Source organism: Ammospiza nelsoni, chromosome 8 (genome assembly GCF_027579445.1).
Source record: "Ammospiza nelsoni isolate bAmmNel1 chromosome 8, bAmmNel1.pri, whole genome shotgun sequence".
In the NCBI taxonomy this organism is placed as follows: Eukaryota; Metazoa; Chordata; class Aves; order Passeriformes; family Passerellidae; genus Ammospiza; species Ammospiza nelsoni.
In genome coordinates this window covers 38,401,015-38,422,073 of record NC_080640.1, presented here as the reverse complement: position 1 = coordinate 38,422,073, position 21,059 = coordinate 38,401,015, and the positions used below count along the sequence as shown (strand labels likewise).

General features: G+C 46.3%; 1 protein-coding gene across 1 annotated transcript in view; it reads right to left on the bottom strand.

Moving 5' to 3' along the window:
- Positions 1–1,881: 1,881 nt before the first annotated feature.
- The window catches only part of TET1 (tet methylcytosine dioxygenase 1), a 59,322-nt gene continuing 40,144 nt past the window's right edge, over positions 1,882–21,059 (bottom strand). The window contains exons 7-11 of the mRNA XM_059476977.1: positions 18,848–18,998; positions 15,898–15,987; positions 14,962–15,099; positions 6,297–6,636; positions 1,882–3,114 (exon numbers count right to left, since the gene is read on the bottom strand). Coding sequence (XP_059332960.1) covers positions 1,973–3,114; positions 6,297–6,636; positions 14,962–15,099; positions 15,898–15,987; positions 18,848–18,998 — 1,861 coding nt within the window. The 3' untranslated portion in view covers positions 1,882–1,972. The remainder of the gene's footprint in view (positions 3,115–6,296; positions 6,637–14,961; positions 15,100–15,897; positions 15,988–18,847; positions 18,999–21,059) is intronic.

The following is a 21,059-nucleotide window of genomic DNA, read 5'->3' as shown; positions in this document are numbered from 1 at the left end:
GAGGAGTCTCCTGGATCTGCCCTGCACCAAAGGATTTGTAGCACCACGGTCCCGACTGGCTCTGTGTGTCAAACACCGATGCACCTCGTACCAAACGGCAGTGGAGCTCCTGCACTTGAGCTCCTCTAGGGAAAAGCACCTTGTCTTGAAATGAAGCAGATCCAGACAGCTGACGCTCCTCTAGACAGCACCACTACAGTAGGATTGTATCAAGTATGTGATGAGCACATCCCATCCCACACTGCAAAGTGACCCCTGTGCCTGCAGGCCGAGCACACGCGGGGACAGCTGTGGCTGAGCACACGCGGGGACAGCTGTGGCTGTGGCTGTGGCTGTGGCTGTGGCTGTGGCTGTGGCTGTGGCTGTGGCTGTGGCTGTGGCTGTGGCTGTGGCTGGCCAGCACCAGGGACCCGGCCCAGGGCTCCTCCTGCCCCCACCAGCTCACGTGGAAGAAGCTGCAGGATGAGGTCAGTCCTTAGCTATGTTGTCATTTGGCAATTTGATTCAATAAATAAGTTTAAACGAGAAATACATAGGAGAGGAGAATCAGAAAGAAGAGTGGGATGCTACAGTATTTAAAAGCAATGGAGTGTCTGTTTTTCCTCTGGTTTAGCAAATACTCCTTTTGTGATATGTCACTTTCTCAACAGAAATGAAGAACATAAATTTCAAGGAAGGATGCAACCTTTTCCATGTCAAATGTATAAATTGCTTCAAAAATTTACAAAACATTTTTGTAAAAAAACTGAACTCAGAAAGTTGGTGAATATAACAGATAGGTAATTTTTAGCAAAAACTTTGCTGCTAAATATTAGAAATTTGATTGTTTTCCAACACTTCCTTTGTATTTTTCCCAAATTATTTTTTTTTCTATCAGAATAGAATAAGGCAACTCTAGGGGGTAGCTTTTATCCCAAAACAATCCTACCCCTGAGGCATTAGGAACATTTGGTTGCCATGTTAACTTAGAAGGCTGGAAACAAATGAGACTGATGCACTTATTGCTCATAGAAACCATAACAAATGCTGCCTTAAAAAACCAGGTAATATTCATAACTCCCAATAGCAACACACAGATTGACCAGACATCTCCTCTTCCACGTTTGTACACTCTCTTGGAAAAGAATAAAAAGGTTCTATAATTCATAACTGCTTGTTTATATGCAACATAAAATCTTCAGTGAAAAAGGGCAAGTTGAAAACAACCACATATGCTGTCAGCATACATCCTGCACCTGTAACACCATGGAACTCTGCACAGCAAGAACAAAATCATTCCTTCTGTAGAGTATGCACAAACCTTAGACAATATGATCCTTATACTATACTATTTCAAGTTAATTTTAAAAATAGAAAGTGCTTTTAAAATATATATTTACAGCTTAGAAACAACTTCCAGCCATCATTACCAATAACTTCATTCTACTGACGAATCTAAAGAACAAAATTAGCTGGTTTTCTAAAAGATTGGTCTGTAATTTGGACTATACAGCAATGGTTGGAAGTTGTTAAAGCAATGGCACCATGAAGTAATAATTCAGCTTATTTATTTTTAACTGTTTGATGTGGTTAAGCACCAAGAGCTGTGTAGAGCTATAACTGTATAACTTGATTTAACACCATAAAATGTGAACCTGTTAAAATAGCTATAAATGATTTTTGTAGTAAACACACGATTTAAAGCACCAAAATATAAATTCCTAAAGGTAATAAACTGAATGATTCAATCAAGGTTAATAACCTAACCAAAATCTTTCTTTAGAATGTATTAAAACTATACAACTTTTTTTTTTTTTTGCTTAAAATGTGCTTGAGCACCACCAAATGTTAAAGTCACAGTTTAAGAAGAAATCCCCCCCCTTTTTTGTTTTTACCTCAGCCTTAGAATGGTTGAGATGAGCGAGAGTAAAGGACACGAGGCTTGTTGTGAGTGAGCCCCTGAAAGCAGCGGCGTGTGCCGGCCCCACGCACGCTACGCCCAGTGGTTGTAGGGCCCCGCCACTCGTGTCAGGGCGTACGAGGACACCGTGATCACGTTGTCCTTGGTCACTGTCAGTGCTCTGCGGGATGGAATTTGGTTGAACTCGTTGTCTTCATAAAAGATGTCTCTGTTTTCACCTGGCTGCTTTGCTTTCCTGCTGCTGGGGCCCAGCTCGGCGTTCTCCGTTCCCACTCGTTCCGCCTCCTTTTCTTTCTCTCGCGCCCTCTCGGCCATCTTTGCTTCCCACATGGCTAAACCGTGTTTTGGCTCATTTAAATTTTTGTGTTGGTAGAAAACCAAAGAAATTCTGGTGGGATGATTGCGGTTGGGTTTTTTGATTGGTGTGGTAGCGTGGAGCTCACGTCTCGCACATTCAATTAAGATAGAACCGTGAGAAGGGGCCACGGCAACCCCACCAATGTCATCATCCAAAAAATTGTGCTCGCTGTCTGACCATAACTCCTCAGCCTTTTCTTCAGAATCAGCTGCCTGTCCCAGTGCACTGCTTTGCTTTACATCAGCACAGTCCAAGTCACAGCTCTGTCCCCCATGGGAGCTGCCCTTTTCCCCGGGGCACCCATGGGAGCAGTCGGCCGCAGGTCCGAGGGCATGCTGTGCCAAGGAGCTGGGTGGGAGCGCTGGGTCACAGGAGCTGATCTGCTCTGGGGGGGCACAGGCGTCCAGCTGAAGCTGGCACTTCTGTCTGTCTGGCTGCTGTTCAAGTACTGTGGGCAGGGGCTCTGTGTGGGCCGGGGGGCCCGGAGCAGTGACCTCGGGCAGAACGGGCGGCACGCCGTTCACCTCCTCGTCCAGCACGATTCCAGTATAATCCTTCACTGACACATCAAAGCTCTTGCAGCTAACGTAAGGTGGCACGTGAGGTTGCTTGGTACTGCATTCAAAATACCCGTAGGGAACTGAAAAATCCTGCTGAATGTTAGTCACTGCAGTTAGGCCAGACTTGTGTGTGAGAGATGGGTAAGGATGTAAACCATCCACCTGAAAGGGGGAGGAGGCCGTGTACTGCTTCAGTAAAGAGCAATTTTTAGTAGTGTTTGAAGTATGTTTCATGGCATAAAGGTGGTTGGAAGGCTCCATTTTTATCCCAGGTTTTAAAGCATCTGGTTTGTTCCCTAGAAGAAAGAAATGCACACCAAAGTTGTAAGTACTTCTCAATCAATAAAATACCTCTCTTATATTTGCATACTTGCTTTCTAACATGAAAAATACACGCTGATACAGATTTTTCAGAATTATTATTTTTAGCTTTCTAGGAGTATCTCTATGACTGTACACATCTCTCTTTATATAAATATATCGCATACATACACACACATATATTTATCATATATATATGTATACACACACACACACATATATATATATAAAATAATCTTGCTCAATTAATGCCTTAACCTTTTCCAGTCAGGCTGCTGGTATATAAAATAAAAAGGTATTTCACTGAGGGATGAAGAAACTAAACAGAAAAAATTAAATAATCAATTCACACAGCCCAGGCTTACAGAAATGCTTCTCAGCAGCTGACTGCTGGCCTTCAGTTTTTACATAATTGATGAAATTCAGTCTGAAATTCAGCCTGTGAATCAGTTAAAATTCTGGCCTGCCTTAACCCCACATTATGATCAAAGGAAAAAGCATGTTTATGGATCTTGTCCATCACAGCAGAAACAGTTACTGCATTACAATGACTCATGCATTCCAATACTGACTCAGAAATTGCCTTAAAAAAAAAGGTTTCTGCCAACATGCTCCAGGTAAACCCATCCTTAGAAAATGGATTTTGAGTCACTGCAAGGCAGTGATTTGGCTGCCTTGCACCTTCCCATCTAAGTGCCTCACTAATTCAGGTCTCTGTGCAGGCATCCTCGTGCAGTTTGTGTCAGCCCTGGAGCAGTCTGCAGCCACGGCTGGGCTGGGCTGGGACCAGGCTCCTCTCAGGGCTGCTCTCACCATGGGCAGGTTCACAGCCCGTGGAATGAAGAATTCCACTGACTCTGCTGGCTCTGCACCCTGCCCTGCCATGGCTGTACGTGTGTTCTGCTGGCAGCTGGCACCCACACTGCTCTTGCTTCCTCTCACAGAGGACTGTCAGTGTTTCTTTATTCCCTAAATACACAGCATTGTTAATTGTTTTACACAGTGTAGAAGCATAATTCGTTCTTCTACTCTGTCTCCTAGTAATTTATAAATCAGTGATGAATTAAAAACATTCCTCCCATAGGAATGCAGAAAAGTCAAAGTGGGATAATGACAGGCACAACAGTTAGTATGCAGAAACTGAAAGCTCTATGGGGACATGAGGAGGCCACACCAACTCTATAAAAACCTTTCTGTGAAATAAACCACAAAGTTTAACAGCCCCCACTCCAGGGCAAGGCCTCTGCCCTAAAGACTTTAAACACAGCATTTGAGCATTGCATTCTCCATCACATCAGGAGAGAGACAGTTCTGTGAAAGTAAGTTTTAACAACCCTCAGCACTCAGTTAGGGAAGTGTAACAAATGCATTTTATTTGTTTTTTAAACGTTATTCCCCCAAAACAAAGATACTCTGAAACATTTACCTGTTATTCCTCCTCTTAAAAATGCTACATAGGTCTGTGTTCCAGCTTGCAAGGCAAGATGTATTTATTACCACCCGTGTGGCAGTTGTCTTTTGCAAAGTGGGCAGTTTGCCTTATCTCTCTCTGAGTGACCACAATCACTCATCTATCGGGAGGGGACACCTGCTCATAAGAGGCCACTGAATGTCACTGCATGGCTGGTAAGAACTATAACATCCCATTGGGAGATGTGAGCCCAGGGGGAGGAGCCAAGCATTGCTGCCCAGATATAATCCAGGGGGAGGAGCCAAGCATTGCTACCCAGATATAATCCAGAGGGAGGAGCCAAGCATTGCTACCCAGATATAATCCAGAGGGAGGAGCCAAGCATTGCCACCCAGATATAATCCAGGGGGAGGAGCCAAGCATTGCTACCCAGATATAATCCAGGGGGAGGAGCCAAGCATTGCTACCCAGATATAATCTGGATATTCTGGAACACCAGCACGGTTTCTCCACGGGATTCCCCAGAGGAACAGCAGCTGTCTCTTCTCCACTGGATCTTCAGAGGAAGAATACATCCTTCTCTACAGGATCCCTGCTCCAACAGAAGCACCCCTGACACTGCAGGAGGGCTGCAGCCACATTTCCAATGGGACTGCCACCAACACCCTGACCCACAGGGTGTCAGGTTGGCTTCTGACTCTGTCAGTGTTGGTTTAGTTTACTTCATTGTTTATTCTATCTTTTTATTCTCTTCCCTATTAAAGAACTGTTATTTCCTGCTCCCATATTTTTGTTGCCTGAGAGCCCCTTAATTCAAAATTTATAGCAATTGGGGAGGGGGGGGGCGTGGTCATTTTCTCCATTTCAGGGGAGGCTCCAGCCTTCCTTAGCAGGCACCTGTTTTTCCAAACCAAGACAGTCTGCATGTCTCTTTTGAAATGAAATTCAAAATTACAGCAGATGGGCTCGTTTCCCTCTCTTCCTCCTAACAGGCTGTGCTTTAATTGTATTTATTTTTCACCAGCTAATCAGAGAGTTTAAGTCCATAGCTTCTTCCATCTCTTCCTTCTTTTCTGCCTCTCAGGACTGGCCAGTCCCATGCAGCAGCCCTTCCCAGGAGGCCTGACCCAGGATGTGACACCAGGCACAGCCTGGCACAGCCCAGTGTGGCACAGCCCTGCAATGCCCACGGGCACAGGAGCCACCAGGGCCTCCTGGCACCTCCCTGGCTGCTGGCAGCCTGCCCTGCCCTGCTCCTGCCACAGCCCTGCAAGGGACAAGCTGCAGTGCCACTTGATAAAACCTGGGGTTTTTACACAGCTCTTGCTGGGCAGCAGTGTCCATGCCATTGCCAGGGAAGGGGCACAGCTCAGTTCTGAGAGAGCCATTGTCTGCCACAGGAATGGGGAACTCTTGTACTTCAAAGTGACACAAATTCAAGTGCTTATTTAGGTCAACATTCCAACAATGTTCTTTCAAGATGGTCAAACTGCCATTATTTGTTAGAATAAGGGAACTTGGAAATACTTCACAGGTGTTCACAGACCACCAACAAACTATTTTTGGGTGATCACCTGAGGTTTATTCTGCCCCATGAGACAACACTGGCTGCAGTGACTTGTTCATTAACCCCTAAAATGCAGAATATACAAGTGGTTTATTTTAAAGGGGCTTTTCCCTCCCATCAGATGTGTAACAGAACACAGAATCAGAACAGACTGGTAGAATTTCCCAAGTATCACTCACCTAAACAATGCAAAGCGTTGCCAAGATTTTCTGGGGCTTCCGTTTTCAGTTTTACTGGTGTTGAATATTTTTTATCTATTAATGGCTGCTTTTCACTCGGGGTCCTCCTTGTGTCTGGTTTCTTTTTCTTGGTAGCTCTGAGAGGCTCAGCCAACATCCTCACTTCCCTGGGGAACGCTGTGAGCACCTGGATGGCTCCGGCTTTGATCTTGGCCTCCAGGCCCTCCTCGGTGCCGAACTCGTCGGTCTGGGAGATCTTGTACAGCGGCAGCACGTGCAGCTGCTCATCGCTCGGGATCACCCCCACTCTCCTGTTGTCCTCCTTGGTCAGGGTGCACACCTGCCAGGGGCACAAGGGCCACAAATCATCCACAGCACAAAGCAGCAGCTAATAAAGGCTCAGGCACTCATCCTGGCCCCCACTGCTGACTCCTGCTCTGAGGACTCAACACCAGCGGGCTTTAAATGCAAACAGCTGACAAATAATTGGACAAATTATTTTATCTGTGATGACACAGAAAAACTGTTATACTTTAAGATCAAGCCATGTGCCTTCAACGAGCAAGTGAAATTTTGTCTCAGCTTACAGTATGCCAACCTTGGTAAATATAATCTCAGCTGTAAATATACTGTAAAGTTCCTAAGCACTCTGATTTTTTTAAAATACGTAAATACATCATTGATGTTCAGATTAATTCTAAAGGATTATAAAATATGAAAAATTATTTTTGCATTTAACAAAAAGTGTCTATGATCTGGAATTTATTCCATTATTTGGAATTGGTTTTGGTTTTGGTTGGTAAAAGAAAAACCCCAAACCAGCACAGTCACTCATACTGCTCTATACATTTTGCAAATCTCAGCTCTAACTCTCTCCCTCTCTCAACACTTCCTTAAATCAACACTCCACTGTAATTAACTCACAGGGCCCAGGAAATGTTCTCTTAGGCCACTGCCCTACTTCCTGTTATTCTGAGCTGTGAGATGCTGGAGCCCAGAGCAGACTGCTGATTATATCCAGTTTGATGAGCTCACATCAGAAATGTAATAAATATTCCAATTTACTGCAATAGTTTTCCTGTTGTCATTATAAATGCTGAACATTTCCAGCACTACTTGAGTTCCAGCTGTTACCAACACCAACCCATCTCCTAGAGAGCAGCACTGATACTGGCACTGCAATCCCTGGGGTCATTCCCAAGGGATGGCAACAGCTCTGTGTGCCTGAGCACTGGCACAAACATTCAGCCCTGAGCACTGGCACAAACATTCAGCCCTGAGCACTCACAAACATTCAGCCCTGAGCACTGGCACAAACATTCACCCCTGAGCACTCACAAACATTCGGCCCTGAGCACTGGCACAAACATTCACCCCTGAGCACTGGCACAAACATTCACCCCTGAGCACTCACAAACATTCACCCCTGAGCACTGGCACAAACATTCAGCCCTGAGCACTGGCACAAACATTCACCCCTGAGCACTGGCACAAACATTCAGCCCTGAGCACTGGCACAAACATTCACCTTCTGCAGCTCTGGCACCTCCATTCCCAAGGCACTGCTACATGGCTGGAAAGCCACACATGGATACCATGGCTCAGGGAAGCTGCTGCCCCACAGGAGTCACTAACTACACACAGAAAGGAACAGGAGCAGCATCCAAGGATGAGATTCTATTCCCTAAATGGAAGCTTAGCATTCCATCATTCTGCAGGCTCAATCTGACACCTATCATAAACAGTCAATCCAATTTCCCAATCTTCTCACCATTCCTAACATTCCAGGGGAGAAGAATGTTATTATTTAGGGGATGAAAAAACTCAAACATTTTTTATTTCATAGCACAGCTTTTGCATAAAGGCATCACACAATTATTTCTAGAAAAATAAAAGTACAGAAACACAAACTAAAAAATCCTGAACCAAAAACGTGGTGGCTTGGGCTTTATCAAAGCTCTATGCAAAGCTTGGCAGTTGCAGAGCAGCAAAAGGAGGAAATCTGGGGGGCAGAGAGGAGGAAGAGCTTTTCAGGAGGCAGTGGGAAGGATGCAGAGGGGCTCCAGGGCAGTTAGCAGCTGCTTTGCAGCACTCACTGAGGTACTCACCTCCTCTGGGCAGCCTCTGCACCAGGAGGCAGATTTAGAGAAAACAGAAGTTGTTCAGTGAGCAGGACTGGAACCTTGCTGCCTGTGGGCTCTGCCAGCCACATTCCCACAGCCCAGGCCCAGCAGGGCTCCTGCTCCCACCCTGCCTGGGCACCTCCTCCCTGCATGCAGCCCCCAGCTCACCCCCAGGGACACGGCACAGCCCACAGCAACAGCCTCCACATCCCAAAGACAATTCTGCTCCTGCCAAGCTCAGTGACACCTGCCTGAAGCTGGCCAGCAGATGCCACTGTATTCAGGGAGGGTGAGAGGGCTGCACATACACAGAGCAGGATTAGATAGGAGTGGTGTTTTTACAGAGCCCAGTGCACTGTCCGTGTGGGCACCCAGGACATCCCTCTGGCTGTCCAGGACAGCCCAGACCCTGCCAGGGGGCTCACAGACCCTGGCACAGAGCCCAAAATGCCCCTGTGGGTTTGATTGTGACCCATGGAGCAAGTTACCAACCTGAGATGGAGATCAGCAAGCCACAACAGTTTAGGTAGAATAATAATGAAGTTATCATGGGGTGGAAAAATAGATTTTAGGGGTTTTTGGTATGGGGATTCAGGGGGGCAAGATGGAAGGAACTGGGCATGTCCAGCCTTTCTGCTGCTTCTTCTTGGCCTCCATCTTCTGCTGTTCACTGTTCACTGTCTAACATGGGTGATAGGTATTGGGAAGTAATGGTAAATATTGTACATGTAGTTTTTAGTATAAAGACATAACACCACCCTGGGGCAGGCAGAGTGCCTGGAACTGTCCTGCTGGATGGACCTCAGCAGGGCACGAGAAAATTTTTTACAGATAAGGAACAATAAACAACCCTGAGACCAAGAAATGAAGAGCCCTGACTCCTTCTTCAAGTGCCGGGCTGGAAAAAGAGACTTTTAACCTTCTCGGGGTCGCAGTGACCCAGAAAGAGCCCAAGGTTTCCCCTTCTAAATGATAAACAAAAGCAGTAATAAAGTCAGCAAGGAGGGGCCTGGCTCCCTCTTGTTTTCACCAGCAAATGGGCAGTGGTCTCATAGAATACCATGTCCAGCCCAGGCACTAGTCTGAAAGAAGTCTCGAAGATTCAATCCACAATATTTTTTATTTTGAATATTGAGACCCTCATCCAATTCACAATTATAAATTTCCAGGCATAGCCAACTCCCTGTGGAACAAGAAAGATGAAGAACTGTTCTGAGGAACTGAACAAGATGAGAGCTGTACTGTATTGACACAACTGTGGTGTGAGTACTGTCAACTCCAGCACACCCTGGATATTAAATACTGACTTCAAATACATATTAGGAAATTAATGTATAACCAAAATGGTATCCAGATCTGAAGACCAGTACATCTACAGCCTAAATACCATAACACCAATTTTAATATATATATACTTTCACAATTAATGCCCCTTTAATATATTTTAACATAAAAGTGAGGGTGTTAGGGCAAACAGATAACTGAAAATAATGATATGAGAAAACCAGCCATAAATTCAGGTAGTACAGATTAGCTAAAAACTTACAGCTAAAGGTGGTAAATCATCAAATGAGAAACTTCTGCTTAAAAACTACTCCAATATTCAAATCTGTGCAAAATATTCCATTAAGAACTTCGGAGCCATTGCTGAGAAGTGAAAAGCAGAATTTTCCATTGGTGCTGACACTGCTGCAAACTGACCAGAATGAAACACAAGCATGAGAAAGCCATCAAGTCTGCTAAAGGCCATTTACAGCATGAAGCTGCATATCCTGCTACTCTGCTTTTTCCAGAACAGGCAGCTAAACCATCCAGGATGCTCAAAGGCCAAAGAAGTGTTGGCCAAAAGGTTTGTTTAGCTTTCCAATGTGCTTGGTGATCAAACTCATCACCTATTCTGGGTTTAGTGATGTCATGGTAAAAGTTGCATGTTTATGAAACTTGATTATGAAACTATTCCCTTCATTTAAACTTCAAATGCACCAGGAACTCAGTGCAATCCCCTGCAGACATCCATGTGTAGCCACACAGCTCCCAATGTGTTATTCTGGCTCTCTTTGATGTGCCTGTGTCCTCCTGAACCCCACATGTAGCAATGATGGAGCTTTTGCACTGTGTTGTAATGACAGATGGTTCCCATTCAGGTTTCAGCAGTCAAACAGCCTTTCCAAACCTGGGAGATGCAATCAGGTTCCTGCACCCCTCCCTGAGCAGCTGGAGACACAGTGGGTGCCCCTGGGGGCTCAGGGGCTGCTGCAGCCCTGCCCACCATCATGGATAAAACATCTTTGCTTTTCCTTTGCAGCCAGGACAAACCACATTGTTCTCTTGGCCTGCTCTACCCTGAACAAGAGTATGCAGGTCAAAACTAGAGCAGGGAACCCCAAACATCTCTTCCTTTTGCCCACTTGATGGCCCCAGGCTGTGCCATCAGACACAGGTACAGCCCAGAATGCTCCCTGGGAGCTCACAGGTCAGCAGAGTGACCCTCTCACATTTCTCCACTTGCACAATAGAAAAATCAAACAGAAATTCCTCTTTACAGGCCCAGGGATTCATCTTCCTCCTGTCTGTGATAAACTGAAGCACCAACTGAAGCACCTGGAGCTGCTGCAGCCCCCAAAGTGAGCAGGGGGTGCAGACAGTGGTGTGACCATGCACAGCCACCCTGTCAGCCACTGCAAAGGCCTGGAGCCCCCTGCCAGTGCTGTCATGTGCCAAAATACACCCAGGCATGGCAAAAGCAGAGGCTTTGGGGGTTTACCTGAACCCCAGAGAGTTTGTGGACAGACTGGTGATTATCAGGACTTAGCTCTACTGCCGGTAACGAATGACATATTGTGGGTGCCCTCAAAACAGAGATTTATCTTCCTCCCCTTGTTCCCAATGTCTGCTGCAGAACTGCAGCTGGTCTGTCCTTCCTCAGCCCAGCACCAAGGGCCCCTGCCCCAAGGATGAGCAACACCCACACAAACTGCAGAGCCAGCAGCAGCCTTTGTGTCCCAGTCACTTCTAAACCCCAGAAAGAACACTGCCAGTGCCTTAAACGGATCCCCACAGCTATGAAGAGCATGGCCCTTCACAGCTAATCTGATAAAGGAACAGAAGCCCTCACATTTCACAGGCTCCATCAATAACTACAAAGCTTTTATCTGTGTTGCCCATTTAGCTTCACATCCATAAGGAGCAAGCACCCTACACTGCAGCTGTAACACACATCAGTGGCCCTCAGGAGAACTTAAGAGATGGCAAAAGAGTCTAAGTAAAAATGAATGGTACATTTATTGCCTTAAAGGTTCTTTAAAAACTCACTTTGTAGGCAGAAATTATTTATTTCTGCTTCTTTCAGACAAACACATTAGTTTACATCTCTGTAGAATTGTCATTGTACTCCAGAGCAAGCAGGGAGTGTTTGTTTTTAGCTTTCTACCAGAAGCAGGGTCAATTCAGAGCTTGACTCTGCTAGCCAGACACAATGCTTAGCAACTCAAATCTTCAGTGCTAATTACCATGTAACAGCAATCCCCAGTTTGTGCAGGTTAAGGTCTGCTATTCTCTCTTGGATCTCCAGAGGGCATTTCCAAGACACTTCCACTGCTAACACAAACTTTACAGGATTATTAATTTTCAGAGTCACATACAAATAGCGCAGCTGATCAAACACACAAACTGAGAAAAATGCAAGAATGTTTTAAAATATATTTTTTTAAGTGTACAGCAAACTTATTCCTTATTATTAACCTCATTTAAGTTCTTTGTTGAACTTATGACTGTGCCTGGTTTAAACAATTTGAACAGACTCTGGCTTTCTTTTTCTTTGGGTGGCCCATGCAGAATTCTGTGGTACTTGCAGTAAAGGTGATTTACCAATGATGAAGGGAGAAAATGAAAAGGTGTCACAATAACAGAGCCAGCAGCATTTGCAATTATCAACTCACAAGGCATTTACTTCAACCTTTTTAGCCTAGAAGAACTTAAAATTTTATAAATAAAGATTTTGTGTTCCTGTAAGGGGAAAGGGAAGAAATCTTAACAACACTAACAAGATGACAAGTACACCCTGTAGGGACCTTAAAATGTAAGGTGTGACAAGCAGTTAAAAAAAAATGAAACATAGTAAAGTGATGGATGCTGGAGGTTTCCAGTGCAGTGCAAATTGTTCTCATTCTGTTCATGACCACATGATGAGAAAGCAAACTCTGCGAGAACTGTCACCCCAGAATTGTACCTGCACTCAGTACATTTTACAGACAAAATGTAAATATCCCCTCCATCATGATCAGTGATTTATAAGAAATCATCATGGATTTTAAGCCTTGTAGGCAGTCCCACAGCACCTTCTGGAACCAGACAGGAATGCAGGAGGTGCTGGTATCACATGCACTAATTTCTTTTTGTGTCCTAACCACCACATTTCCTATGGTATTACCAGACTTTGTTATAAGCCAAAACTAACAACCCTAATTTTGATTGTCATGAAAATCTGGAGTGAAGCAAGCCCAGCCTGTCCTGCCACCCTGCTTGCAAAAACCAACGTTTTCTGCTTTAGGCTTCCAATTCATGTGAGTGTAACTGTGCACAGACAGGATCAGCAGACACAGCCCCAGCTCCTCACTGGGGAGGCTGCACAGACCATGAGGAACCTCCCAACCCAAATTCACCCTCATAATGGCCCAATTCAAGCTGGTAAACTCGAGTGTTGATACTTACAGCTGGTTTCTATTTACAAACAGCCCCTTGCTGCAAGGATACTAAAATAAAGAGAAATCCTATCTAAATAAAGAGAACACAGGTGTGCAGTATTAATTTGTGAGTGAGCTACCCATGAAAACCAGACTGCAAGGCAGAGTATTCAGCAGTTATAATCAGTTGGTCATGTTCTGCAAAACTGACAACATTTGGTAGAACTGGGTGGAAAGTGATAGTGATGAGCACACAGTGACCTCACACAAGTTGTTCCATGTTTCTGAGATGTGGAACCACTTGCAAACACACCACACACAATCCACGAAGCATCAACACCAGCAAGGACCATGTGCAGCTGAAATGGCAGCAGGTGCTTACAGATAAATGCAGTTGTAGAACTATTCCCCAATAATTCCACAAAAAAGGTTTAATTGTCCCTCCAGCTGCTTCTGGTCATAACTTGTGACTTTTTTGGGATCCATTATGGTAAAATGAGTAGCAGACTCAGCTGCCATTTTGTCTCTAATTCAGGACATAATGGAGCACTCAGAACATCTGAACTAAACTTCATCAAAAAGCATATAATGTAGTTTGTCTGACAAGGAGGTCTCATTTTCAAGTTTAGAATCTTTAAGGGCATCAAATTCCTATGCTTCAGAAGCAATTTTGCAATGCATACTGCCAGCACTAAGCAAGAATAACAGTCAATTGATGACTGCATTCCTGGTGGATTCTCAGAGCTGCTTCCATACTTTAAAGGAATGGACCTTTGCTGCCCTTACAAACACAAATTAACATTAAAACAACTCTACCAGTCATTTCATTGTGTCACATAGAAATGGTCAGTGTTAACTATAGGTGTAAATGCAACACTTTATTGAATCACAGCAACACAGTAATTCAGTTTGCATTTCCAAAAACAAAAAAATAATCTAGAGTAAGCAGAGATTTCAGATAAGTTTTTTGCAGATATCCATCCTTTGATAGATAGGGAAGTTACTGTTGTTACCTGCACTGCTGTACAAGAAGTCACCCTCACTATTCAGAGCACTGGGATGCTCCAACTGCTCAAAGAACACTGCCAGTTGTATCTTTTCTGCTTTGACCTTGTCCTTCTTCAACACTACGGTGTTAATTTCTCAAATATCACTTAATTGAGTAATTCCCAACCAATTTTCTCACTGGCAATCCATCAAGGCATATAATACAACCACACCAATCTGTGGGTTTTCCTTTCATACTGAGATTTAAAGACTGTAATGGTCACCTGGCTCCACTACAATCGATACTGTCTGCTTCCTGACCTGTATGTACACTAACATGGAGCCTGGTAGGTGCCCAGGGCAAGAAAGAGTGAATTTGGTGAGCCTGGGGGAGGTAAGTTACTAATTAATCAGTTTGCTTTAGCTCTCCCTCTACAGAGGTCTGTACAGCTCCTTGGTTAATCACTTCCCTTTAGCATCAGCCCTTTCCCAGGAAAAAGTGACCTGCCCTCTGGCCAGGCCTCTCCAGAGGACCAGGAGTCTTCAGAGAATGAAGGTATTTTGTAGGAGGGATCACTCCCATTCCCTTTCTGACCTTTTATGCAATAAAATGAACTCATGCCCTCTGTAGACAGTAACAAATGAGTCTTTAGAGAATGAAGGTATTTTGTAGGAGGGATCACTCACATCCCCATTTTGATCTGTTGTGCAATAAAATGAACTCACGTCCTCCGTAGACAGTAACAAATATATACAAACAAGATGAGCATCGATAATGGCAAGCTGCAGTTAATTGTGAAACCACTGCAATGAAATGAGCCCCCAGCAGCAGCAGCACTCGGTGAGAGCACAGTGAGGAGGGCAGGTACATACCACGGTGCTGCCGTTGTGCATGTTGTGCGTGTCCTTGTGGGCGTGGGCACAGAAGTCGATGCAGGCGGTGACACCCGAGAAGGGCCGGCCGTCCTTGCAGCCCAGCCGGCAGTCGGGGCCCATGTGCTCGTTTTCCACCTGCAGGGAGAGAGAGCAAACTGCAGACACTGAGAGTGCTGTACAACCCCACCAGGCACCCACAGCCCTGGGACACCATCGGGGCAGCCTTTTCCACCTGCAGGGAGAGCAAACTGCAGACACTGAGAGCGCTGTACAACCCCACCAGGCACCCACAGCCCTGGGACACCATCGGGGCAGCCTTTTCCACCTGGAGAGAGAGAGCAAACTGCAGACACTGAGCACTGAGAGTGCTGTGCAACCCCAGCAGGCACCCACAGCCCTGGGACACCACCAGGGCAGCCTTTTCCACCTGGAGAGAGAGCAAACTGCAGACACTGAGAGCGCTGTACAACCCCAGCAGGCACCCACAGCCCTGGGACACCATCGGGGCAGCCTTTTCCACCTGCAGGGAGAGAGAGCAAACTGCAGACACTGAGAGTGCTGTGCAACCCCAGCAGGCACCCACAGCCCTGGGACACCATCAGGGCAGCCAGGCAGACTCAGGGGTTTATGTTTTCCTATGAAACATGCAACATCTGTGGCTGCATGCCAACAAGATAATCAGGTCAGCCACAATCAAATGTCTTGGACAGAAAAACATTTTATTTACAGCATTATCTCTGAGCATTTTTCACAGATAAAAATATGGTGCTTACTTAAGCACCATGAGTAGCTTAAGCAGCTCAAGTAAAGAGGGGCAGTGTGTGGAAACCTGCCAAATGCACCAGGATTCCAAATGCACAGCCACCAGGAACCCCCTCTGGGGCTGCTCCTCGGATTGAAACTGTTCATCAGAGCTGGATCTCACACACCCACCTGGTTCTGGAAAGCTTCTGGAGCAAGCTTCTTATAAACCGGAGCCACATCAGTAGCCAACGTTTGCAAATTGTTTTCAAGAAGTTCCTCCTGCAGGGAAAGGCAACATTTGGTGCTGCAGCTTGCTTTGAAAGAATCTCAGCCAGTTTAGACACGCCCAACAGGTCAGCTTCTAGCCCATATTTTATTAAACTGACTTTGTTCTGCTGCCCTTTGTCACCAGCCATAAATGCCTGCTTTTGCATGACTAACCCATCAAAGCTGTTAAACAGAAATCAGCCAAATAACAATAGAGAATACCTGCTAGGTCAGAGCAACCCAGCACTCAAGAACTGATTTCTGCATCACTTTCCATATGCAGCCAAGGAGTGAGGTGTGTTGCACACAAAACCACAGAAGTAACATCCAGAGGAGAAAAATCACACCCCAAGCTGAGTGGGGATGGAAGCCCAGGCCTTCTGTTGGTGTTTTGCTTATGGGGCCTTAGTCTGTGCTGACACCGTGTGAGAAACTGCTAATAGCATTTATCTTCAGCTCTTAGGTCTTCTCTCAGGCACTTTTCTCATTTTCTGGTAACTGTTTTGTTCTTTGGAGGGGCAAAAATCAGGACTTAATGGAAATAACTACTAGATTCAGAAATAACATTCCCTTTATATGGCTAATCCATATAAACACAGAATTAGCTAGGTGGGCTTCTACAGCAGTCTCATATTTAAGCTCTTATTTGTAGAAACAATCCCTAAATTCTTATCCTTAGTTTTTGCTTTTCCAGGAAAATCACCAACCAACTGGGAAAGCAGAGGGCAGTGACAGACTCCCTAATTTCTTTTCCTCCCAGGACCAAGCTTTGAGAGAACTGCAGCTTCAGTTTCCCACAGTGCATAGGGGCAAAATGAAGCAAGCTGTTATTTTTTATTTAAAAAAACCCACTTATCAGCACACACTGTAAACACCAACATAAACACCAGCAGACTTTGCTTTTTTCAATGGGATGTTACATTACAAGATGATGCTGTATTTTTAACTTGTACTAAAGCCAGTTTTATCAGCTGTAAATGGCTACCACAAGGTTTTCTGAACCACATTGAAGCTAATGTGGTTAGTTAATGTGGTTAATTATCCATCCTACCAGGAGAATATCTACCCTAAGAACCATTCTTTCCTCAATATATTACACCCTTAACCTCCTCTCATTCAGCATCAGAAACCTGCAGAGAAAATGCATGCACAGAATGCTCCATGCACAGCATTAGGCAGGGGATAACCTAAACACACAGGCAATGGCAAAGGACAGAGAAGGAACAGGATCCCTAAAATGCAAGGATGCCCAATAAATACATTTTCCTATTAAGTGGAAGTTTATAAAACAAATTCCCTCTTGTGACAAGCAGGGCTGGGTTTGGCTGCAGAGCCTCAAGAAGGAGCTCAGTGAGGAGGGCTGAGGGGCAGAGTGCTGTGCTGAGGCAGAAGCCCCCCTCAGCCCTAGTGAGGTTTGTGAGCACCCTAGTGAGGTTTGTGAGCACCCTAGTGAGGTTTGTGAGTACCCTAGTGAGGTTTGTGAGCACCCCAATGAGGTTTGTGAGCACCCTAGTGAGGTTTGTGAGCACCCTAGTGAGGTCTGTGAGTACCCCAATGAGGTTTGTGAGCACCCTAGTGAGGTTTGTGAGTACCCCAGTGAGGTTTGTGAGCACCCTAGTGAGGTTTGTGAACACCCTAGTGAGGTTTGTGAGTACCCCAATGAGGTTTGTGAGTACCCCAATGAGGTTTGTGAGTACTCCAATGAGGTTTGTGAGTACCCCAATGAGGTTTGTGAACACCCTAGTGAGGTTTGTGAGTACCCCAATGAGGTTTGTGAGTACCCCAATGAGGTTTGTGAGCACCCTAGTGAGGTTTGTGAGTACCCCAATGAGGTTTGTGAACACCCTAGTGAGGTTTGTGACTACCCCAATGAGGTTTGTGAGTACCCACACAGCCCAGGGGAGACTGAGGGCTTGCACTCAGGTGCATGAGAAACACCTCAGAAACCCTTTTAGGACAAGTCAGGAGCTGGGAGCAGTATTTACCTGCAGTGAATCAAGTGACATCTCTCAAGAAGGGATGTCTCACACTGTGTGTGCACAGAAAGATTTCTGCAGTGTAACTCCAGGAGTGCCCAAAACATGCCAGCTGTGCCAGCAAAGATGTGGCACTTTTACCTAGGAGATCCATAGGGAATGGGGTTGCACACACCTACAGTCACAACAAAAGGCACTGTGGAGTCACCCTGAGAGTCTCTGTTCACCAGGCAGTAGTTACCAGCCTACAACACCTTTATTCCTTCTTCAGAAAAATATTTCAATGTAAAGTAACTAATGTGGTTGGATCTTTTTTAGAGGTTTGTTACTTCACATAAACCATCACTGCTTTCTGTGCTGCCTCACCTTTATGGCATCACTAACACTCATAAGCAGCAATTTTGGTATCGTTTCACTGCACTTCATTTTAGTGTATTAATTCCTTCAAAACTATTTTAAAAAAATATGCTGTCCACAGGAAAAAAACAGTTTATTCTTGGTGACAGAGGGGAGCCCAGGCTGTCAGCTGGTCCTACAACAGGAAAGCAGTGCAACCCCAAGGTACAACATTTTCTGTTCCAAGGCAAAAGGCCTGAAACCCTGAGCTGCAAGCTTGGCCCTTAGAAAAGGCTGTTACTTACAAGGAATTAAAATTTCACACAGAGTTACACAGTGAGCTAAACAGGCATGCACAAAAGCATTCAGAATCATTTTATGGCATATAAATACATAGTAATCATTCCACTGAATGAAATCTCAGTGTCATTTATTCTAAATACTACAGACACAAAAACTTTGTTGGTCAGTTACACATACATGTGGGAGAGAGAAGGGGTGGGGAATGTCTAGTTCTGAAAATCATCAGAAAAGGCATTTTGAGAAAAAATATATCTTACTTGTTTAGGGTCATCAGTGAGAAGCCTAAATTTCCTGGGGTTTTTGCTCCTGGCAAACTTACAGCCATTGAAATACATACTCCATGAACAGCCAAATGAGAATGATGCTCCACAAGTTTCTGGGTCAAGTCCTTGACATGCACAAGAACGACTAGAAAAGGAAATAAAGACATAGCAGGTCAGCTGGCAACACAGCTCTTGGGTCTGGGTTTTTTTTAGGTCAGTGCTATTTTGCTATTTCTTTTATAACACAGAGCATAACAAAGGAATTTGTGAAATTCATGACTTAACCAGGTATTTTCCATTAAGAAAATACTCCTGTGTAGAGGGCTGACTTTCTTCCATGAAGACAGTCTCAACTTCCCCAACAGCCAAATTTGGGACAGAAATATAAACAGTTACAGCTATATAAATACAGCCATGCATTCATTTTGACTTATCCAGTTGGATAACATCTTCAACCAAGAAAATAGCCCTGCTACTTAACATTACCCTAAATCCAATAGTTCTTGTTTTATGTGCAGCAAAATCATTAACTCCAAATTGATTTGACTTTCTGAGTAGACCCTTTAAGAGCACAACCATTAGATTCAGGTTCCCATACAGCCCTCAGTCTGTTAAACGTGGGCTACACAGCAATCAGCACACAGGCAGCACTGCAGTTGCAGATATTCTCTAATCAATTTAAATTCCTCTCAGAGGCACAGAGGATGATCCTAATTTTGAGTGTTCAACCTCATATCTACTTTACCAAGTCACATCCCCTTTCTTGGCAGCTCTGTTAGCACTGCTGTGAGCACAGGGCACACTGGTGGTGTTTGGGCACAGCCAGGAGCAGCTCATGGCCACTGAGAGCCCTGGGCATGGCACACACAGCTCTCAGTGAGAGCTTTGGGCATGGCACACACAGCTGCCATGAGAGCCTGGGCATGGCACACACTGAGAGCCCTGGGCATGGCACACACAGCTGCCATGAGAGCTTTGGGCATGGCACACACAGCTGCCATGAGAGCCCTGGGCATGGCACACACAGCTGCCATGAGAGCTTTGGGCATGGCACACACAGCTGCCATGAGAGCCCTGGGCATGGCACACACTGAGAGCCCTGGCATAGCACACACTGAGAGCCCTGGCATGGCACACACAGCTGCCATGAGAGCCGTGGGCATTGCACACACAGCTGCCATGAGAGCCTTGGGCGTGGCACACACAGCTCCTATGAGAGCTTTGGGCATGGCACACACAGCTGCCATGAGAGCCGTGGGCATGGCACACACAGCTCCAGCTGAGAGCCTTGGGCATGGCACACAACTCCTGCTGAGAGCCTTTTCTCCAGGAAAGGCCAGCAGTGAGGTGTGATCCCACAGTGACAGCAGCGCTCTGGCACCGCGGGTGTCCCGGGTGAGCTCTCAGCAGCGCTCTGGCACCGCGGGTGTCCCGGGTGAGCTCCCAGCAGTGCTCTGGCACCGCGGGTGTCCCAGCTGAGCTCCCAGCAGTGCTCTGGCACCGCGGGTGTCCCAGCTGAGCTCTCAGCAGCGCTCTGGCACCGCGGGTGTCCCGGGTGAGCTCCCAGCAGTGCTCTGGCACCACGGGTGTCCCGGGTGAGCTCTCAGCAGTGCTCTGGCACCGTGGGTGTCCCGGGTGAGCTCTCAGCAGTGCTCGGGCACCGCGGGTGTCCCAGCTGAGCTCCCAGCAGTGCTCGGGCACCGCGGGTGTCCCGGGTGAGCTCCCAGCAGCGCTCTGGCACCGCGGGTGTCCCAGCTGAGCTCTCAGCAGTGCTCGGGCACCGCAGGTGTCCCGGGTGAGCTCTCAGCAGTGCTCTGGCACCGTGGGTGTCCCGGGTGAGCTCCCAGCAGTGCTCTGGCACTGTGGGTGTCCCGGGTGAGCTCTCAGCAGCGCTCTGGCACCGCGGGTGTCCCGGGTGAGCTCTCAGCAGTGCTCTGGCACCGCGGGTGTCCCGGGTGAGCTCTCAGCAGCGCTCTGGCACTGTGGGTGTCCCAGCTGAGCTCTCAGCAGCGCTCTGGCACCGTGGGTGTCCCAGCTGAGCTCCCAGCAGTGCTCTGGCACCGCGGGTGTCCCGGGTGAGCCCAAGCAGCGCTCTGGCACTGTGGGTGTCCCGGGTGAGCCCAAGCAGCGCTCTGGCACTGTGGGTGTCCCAGCTGAGCTCCCAGCAGTGCTTTGGCACCGCGGGTGTCCCAGCTGAGCTCTCAGC